The sequence below is a fragment of the Penaeus chinensis genome, chromosome 13 (genome assembly GCF_019202785.1).
Source record: "Penaeus chinensis breed Huanghai No. 1 chromosome 13, ASM1920278v2, whole genome shotgun sequence".
Classification (NCBI taxonomy): Eukaryota; Metazoa; Arthropoda; class Malacostraca; order Decapoda; family Penaeidae; genus Penaeus; species Penaeus chinensis.
In genome coordinates this window covers 19088169-19095668 of record NC_061831.1, presented here as the reverse complement: position 1 = coordinate 19095668, position 7500 = coordinate 19088169, and the positions used below count along the sequence as shown (strand labels likewise).

Genomic DNA, 7500 nt, shown 5'->3' with positions numbered 1-7500 from the left:
CACCCTTTCCCCTCGAAAGTCTTCCTTCTCAGCGCAAGAGCACGCCTGAGCCCTGCCTCCTGCCGGTCCTCACGCACACCCCATTTCACGTGCTTTTCCTGCCTCCCTTCAGATCCTGGTCGCCTGCCTGTTCGCCGTGGCTCTCGCCCGCCCTCAGGACCTCAACGACGTCCCTATCCTTCGGGACGACCGCCTGAACGAGGGTAATGGCAACTTCAACTACGACTTCGAGACCGGAAATGGCATCGTCGTTTCAGCTGTCGGAGCTCCCGGTGTCGAGGGCCAGAGCAATATCCAGGGAACATACACGTTAGTATTTCCTTCCTTTTCGATTATTTTTTCTGTCTTTCTTTCTTCAGATTGATATCTTTTGTTTTTTCTTTTTCTTTAATTCAGTCGGTTTCATTTGGTTTGTCTTCGTAATTTAATTTCAACCATCTCTTTCTCTCTCATTCTCTCTCTCTCTCTCTCTCTCTCTCTCTCTCTCTCTCTCTCTCTCTCTCTCTCTCTCTCTCTCTCTCTCTCTCTCTCTCCCTCTCTGTCTCTCTCTCTCGTTTTAACTCACTCACTCTGTCTATTTAACTATCGGCCTATCTCTCCCTCTATCTACCGGTCTCTTGCCCGCTCTCTGCCACACACACATGCTCACACACACACACACATACACACGCACACACACATACAAGCTCACACACACACACACACACACACACACACACACACACACACACACACACACACACACACACACACGCACACACACACACACACACACACACACACACACACACACGCACACACACACACACACACACATTATTCCCAATATTCCTTCCTCTCATAATCACCGTACGTCCTCTCTTTCTCTTTTATCTCCTCTGACTTCCAAACATTCACCGTGACCTGTTGACATCCTGCCTTAGTCATCAAGTGCCTGAGGGTGATGTCATCTTCAGAACATGCAAGGTCATGAAGGTGAGGCCCGGGGCTTGGGGCGGGTGAAGAGGACAAGGTTTGGGTGAGAGGGGCGACGCAGCGTAATGACTCCTTCCCCTAATACAGATGGGTGAAGGTTTTCGTAATGACGGTGCATAATGATAGTTCTTCTTATGAGTTTCTGTTGCACTTAAGATACTCAGATGCAGCCTGTCTATCGCCCTGTCTGTCTATCGCTATATGAAGTGAATATAGACAGATCTTTCTTTTTTTATATATTTAGTCTTGTATACATTATACTTTCATATATTGCGCAAAGGGACGCGGTGATAGTTTTCTTTACAGTTTATTTATCTTCAGAATCTTAGTCACTATACTGAAACCTTTTCATTATACATTTCCTCAGAGTATATATGTGTATAGTATATTTATAGATTTTTCTCTCTTTTTTGTCATCTATTAAATCCCAGACACCGTAATGTTCAGTTTTATAAAGTGCAAAGAAGCAGTCTTTTCAAAAAAAATTACATACACACACGTACACTTATGCACATAAATATATGTAATGAGAGTTTTCTTTATTTTTATCTGCATCTCACATCCCAGACGCCGTAATGCCATAGCGCAGCATCCTTTCGGCCAGCGTAACCCTTCCCTTCTCCCGGCAGGTACCCAGTAGGTGATGGCACTGTAGTCGAGGTTACATACACCGCTGACGAGAACGGATTCCGTCCATCCGTCAGGCTCGTGAAGAACTAAAAGAAGCTTTAAAAACACCTCTCGTTGCCTGACACCTAAACATCACCCGTCTGACACCTGACACGCCAACGACACCGATCCCCGAAGTCCCGTCAACTGTACACATCTTTACCCTGTTGTCTTTCCACTACACGCATACATACATATCCCAAATGTTGAGTTTCGCAACGACTCGCCCTCCTCTCTGTTTCTCCCTTCTAATTCCACCTCCGACGCCATCGCGCCGACCTTTGACCTGACCTTCGCTGTGCACTCTTGTATATATACTTTTCTGTTGCCTCTACAGCGTCCTCGGCACTGGGTACTACTATTGTTTCTTTAAATGCAATAAACTATTCGTTCAAAGTTACTGGTTTCTTTGCTTAATGATACTGATTCTAAAATGCTTCTTAGGAAGGAGGAGTGAAGTTATTCACAAAATGATATGCAGTCACAGGAGTAAGGACTTTATCAAACAAGAAGTAAAAGCAAGATAAACACAGGCAAGCAAACACCAACGCAAAAAAAAAACAAAAAAAACAAGGAATCCGATTATAACACATCTTCAGAGAATGTGCTTGTAATAAAAGGAAATTAAGCGGAAGAATGACAGTCAACGCAGATGGTGATAAAGATAATAAAGTAAGGAAGATAATATCAGTTATAATGATAATACTAAAAAGAATAACAATGTAATTGAAACAATGACTAATATCACTATGAAACTGTTGTTATTATTAACATAAAGTTATCATCGTTATTATTATTATTGTTACTATTATCATTATAATCATTGTTATTATTATTATTTTATCATTATGTTTTATTATTATCATTATTATTATCGTTATTATATATCATAAATTATATATCGTTATTACATATATATTTTTTTTTTCAATATATATATATATGTGTGTGTGTGTGTGTATGTGTGTGTGTGTACGTGCGTGTGTGTGTGTGTGTGTGTGTGTGTGTGTGTGTGTGTGTGTGTGTGTGTGTGTGTGTGTGTGTGTGTGTGTTTATATATACATATATATACATATATATATATATATATATATATATATATATATATATATATATATAGGCAAACAAAAAGTGTGTAAGTGTATAAATAAATCAAATTCCAGCTTCAAAATACACAACTTTGTCACAAAATGTCTCAAAAACTAATGACCCCACACCATTTCAGACCCACTTTCTTCGAGGACGAGTAGCTCCCACCCAAATCTGGACGCCAGTCTGAATCCCCATCGAAATCTTGTCAATTGGTCATTTGATCTTGGAGAAATTATCCATAACATTTTGGTATGGTATGTATTTTTTTTTTTTACATTGCCATGCTAACAATAAATGCAGGTAAGAGCTTCGTTCGCTGAGGTTGTAATGGTGATGACAGTTATTATAGTAGTAATTGTTAATGGGGATGATGGTAATGATAATTAATGATGATAATAGCAGAAAAGTAACAATAATACTAACAATAATAATAATCACAATAGTAATAATTATAATAATAATAATAATAATAACAGTAATATCAATAATAATAATTATAGCGATAATAATAATAATAATTGTAGTTATAGTAATGATGATGATAATAATGAAAATATAGTAATGATAACGATAATAATAATAAAAATAATAATGATAACAATGATAACGATAGCAAAAAATAAATGTAATAATGATAATAACAACTACAATGATAATAATGATATTAGTAAAAAAATAATTATAATGATAATAATAATGACAGTGATAATAATGGTAAAGATAACTGAAATAATTACGATAATAACAATTTAATAACATGACAATAAGATAATGATGGTAATAAAGGTAATAATATTAATAACGATGACAATAATACTAATTAATAACCATGATGATAATAATAACAATAATAATGATAATAGTAATAATAATAATGATGATGATGATGATGATAATAATAATAATAACAGTAATAGGAAAAATAATAATAATAATAATAATAATAATAATAATAATAATAATAACAATAATAATAATAATAATGATAATAATAATAATAACAACAAGGTTGCTGCTGATAATGATAACAATAATAATGATGCTAATTATAATAATGATAATAATAATAATGATAATAATAATAATAATAATAATAATAATAATAATAATAATAATAATAATAATAAGGAGGTGAAGAAGAAGAAGAAAAAGAAGAAGAAGAATGATAAGAATATTAATAATAATAATAATAATGATAATAATAATAATAATGATAATAATAAAAAATAATAATAATAATAATGATAATAATAATAATAACAATAATAATGATAATAATAATAACAATAATAATGATAATAATAATGATAATAATAATAATAATAATAATGATAATAATACAGTAGCAATGATTATAACAACATGATGATCATGATGATGTGATGATGGTGATGATGATAAGAATAAGAATAAGGATAATAATGATGATGATGATGGTAATGACAATAAGATAATGATAGTAATAAAGATAATAATATTAAGGTAATAATAATAATCATTATTTTTATTATTATCATTATCATTATTATTATTATTTTTATTATTATCATTATTATTATGATTATGATTATTATCATTACTATGATAATAATAATAATTATGATGATGATAATAAGGATAATGATAATAATAATAATAGTTGTAATAATAATAATAACAATAATAATAATAATAATAATAATAATAATAATAATAACAATGATGATAATAATCATAATAAGTATCATTATAATAATAATAGGAATAAGAATAATAATAACAAATAATGATAATAATGATATCCATGATAATAATAATGATAATAATAAGAATAAGAATAAGAATAATGATAATAATAATAATAATAATAATCCTCATCATCATCATTATCATCACCATCATCATCATCATGATAATAAGGCTGATAATAACGATAACGATAATCATCATCATAATGATAAAATTAATCACAAGGACAATCACAGTGCGACTAATAATGCACCTGCAAAAACAACAACAGCACAATTCCGTTGATTCTCCCTTCCTCCCCGTGCAGGATACGATCAGCCAAACATTAGTTAGACTCTAAAGTATTAGACTTCAGTTGTATATCTCTTCGCGAGCCTCCTTGTTTAATTCACACCTTGACTCTTGCATACACTTACACACTGACGTCATACAGATATCGCTCTCCGATGCAGTGACGTCATTGAAGAGATATCAGACGTAATTATTGTTGAATGATGTAAGATGCATCATTCAAACCATGAATGAGGACGTGATTCTTATCGAAATACACATAATTAAGATTTTTTTACCTTACGATAGGTATGTGTCACGTCTTTGTTAGAATAGCGTAATTTTGATGAAATATATTCTATCAAGGTGTAGATAGCCATATCTTGCATCGCGTCATATATCCTTCTCAATTCACACTTTTTTTTTTACATCTGGCGCAGAGATTTCTCCTTAGTATGCAGTATACAGGTTCATGAAATCAGTCCTGAACGTGGGTATTTCGACATACCGTATTTGTATTCTTCAAAGTGTCTTAAAATCATTTCCCAACACGTCATGGTTAACAAGTTAGTAAGATTCGCAGAAAATGTTTTACTATTTATTTCTCCTTCATACTCCTCGTCCTTTTTCATTTGGATTAATTTTGTTTATTTTGAGAGACAACTTTCCCAGTTTGTCAAATGTACAGTCATCCTGTCTGCTGAACTGAAAGTTGTTGCATCAGGGGTGTTTACTCCGTGGACTGCTGTAAAAAGTGAATAAAAGTAAAAAGTGAAACGCGTACATATATATATATATATATATATATATATATATATATATATATATATATATATATGTACATTGTGCATATTCATACATATATACATAATTGAATAGACACAAACACACACTCATATATATATATATATATATATATATATATATATGTGTGTGTGTGTGTGTGTGTGTGTGTATATATATATAAACATATATATATATATATATATATATATATATATATATATATATATATATATATTTATATATATATATATATATATATGTATAAGCATATATATATGTATGTATATCTGTGTATGTATATATGTGTGTGTCTGTGTGTGTGTGTGTATGTGTGTGTGTGTGTGTGTGTGTGTGTGTGTGTGTGTGTGTGTGTGCATACATCAACATGGGATTCATAGAAAAAATATTAAATAGCAATTCCTGCAACCCGCCCGCATGACAATAACCTGGAAGCCGGAGTTGCATTATCTTAAAAGAATTAACATTTCAGACGATCACCAGGAAATTCTCGAAGCGCGCGCCGTTATAGATGCACGACTGAAGGTCAGGCGGGAGGCCGCGGCTCTCTCTCAAAGAGGATGAACTTTGACCTTAGGAGAGGCTGCCATGGACGTCTCTTCCTTCACGTCTGCGTCCTTAAGGTGAAGATGGTCAAGCACTGTCATGAGACCTAGGATGATAAGCGAATTGTGAGCGCTCTGTGATTTGGAACAAGAAATGTAGAAATTGTAATGTGGTACGCTATAAAGTCCTGTTATGTGATTTTAAGCATTGAATGCATCATCGGCATAACGCATAGAAGATCAAACCAATAAACCAATAACACTGTTAATAAGGAATGTAATATTAAGTCACTAGATGATTTCTATGTAGCATTTCACTCTTATCTGATTTAGAAAGCAAGATAAATCACTAATATAAATAACATAACTGAGGTACTTTATCACCCATAAAGCTCTAATTCTCCACAAAACATTCAAACAACATAACGATTCATATTGCAAAATCAGCCTCACCAACTGCATAATATTCACAATGGTGTCAAAAGCATATTTACAAAATTCCCTTAACAAAAGCACCGTCATGGCTGTTCATTTAATCCCCCAGCCGCAGTGTCAAGAACGACCGGGTTGCGAGCCGTGCGAAAGTTAATGGTCTTGGAGATTCCGATTCAGTTGTTTGTGCTGCCACCTGCGGGCAGGACGGCGAGAATTAGCAGTGCTGACTGTTATGTGGAAAGGATAATAATGATAATGATAATGAAAGTAATTGTAATGATAGTAATGATAGTAATAGTGATGATAACATAAATGATGGCAATAATAATGGAAAAGGATAATAAGGACGATTATATCAATATTATTAATAATAATGATAATATTAATAACAATAAAAATAACTGTAATAATAATTATAATAATTATAATGATATTAATAATAATGATGATAATTATAATAATAATAATAATAATAGTAATAATAATAGTACCAATAATAATAACAATAATAATAATAATAACATGATAATTATAATAATGTTATTAATAATAGCTATAATGACAATGATAGTATGATAGTAAAGATAATGGTAATAGTAATAATCCTAATAATAATGATGATTGTAGTAATAATAACAAAATTAATGCTATTAATGATAAGAAAAATAACAACAATAATAATAATGATAATAACGATAATAATAGTAATAATTATGATAATAATAATAATAATAATAATAATAATAATAATAATAATAATAACAATAATAATAATAATAATAATAATAATAATAATGATAATAATAGTGATAATGGTAATAGTAGTAGTAATAATAATGATATCAATATTGATAATAATGATAATAACAATAATAATAATAATAGTAGTAATGATAATATCAATATTGATGATGATGATAATAATAATAAAAATAATAATGATGAGGAGGAGGAGGATGATGATGATGGTGATGATGATGAT

At 31.3% G+C, this 7500-nt stretch overlaps 1 protein-coding gene across 1 annotated transcript in view; it reads left to right on the top strand.

Annotated features, from left to right (window-relative positions):
- The window catches only part of LOC125031526 (cuticle protein AMP4-like), a 2656-nt gene extending 616 nt beyond the window's left edge, over window positions 1–2040 (top strand). Inside the window, exons 2-3 of the mRNA XM_047622404.1 lie at window positions 113–309; window positions 1605–2040. Of these exons, the coding sequence (XP_047478360.1) occupies window positions 113–309; window positions 1605–1695 (288 nt within the window). The 3' untranslated portion in view covers window positions 1696–2040. The remainder of the gene's footprint in view (window positions 1–112; window positions 310–1604) is intronic.
- Window positions 2041–7500: the final 5460 nt, after the last annotated feature.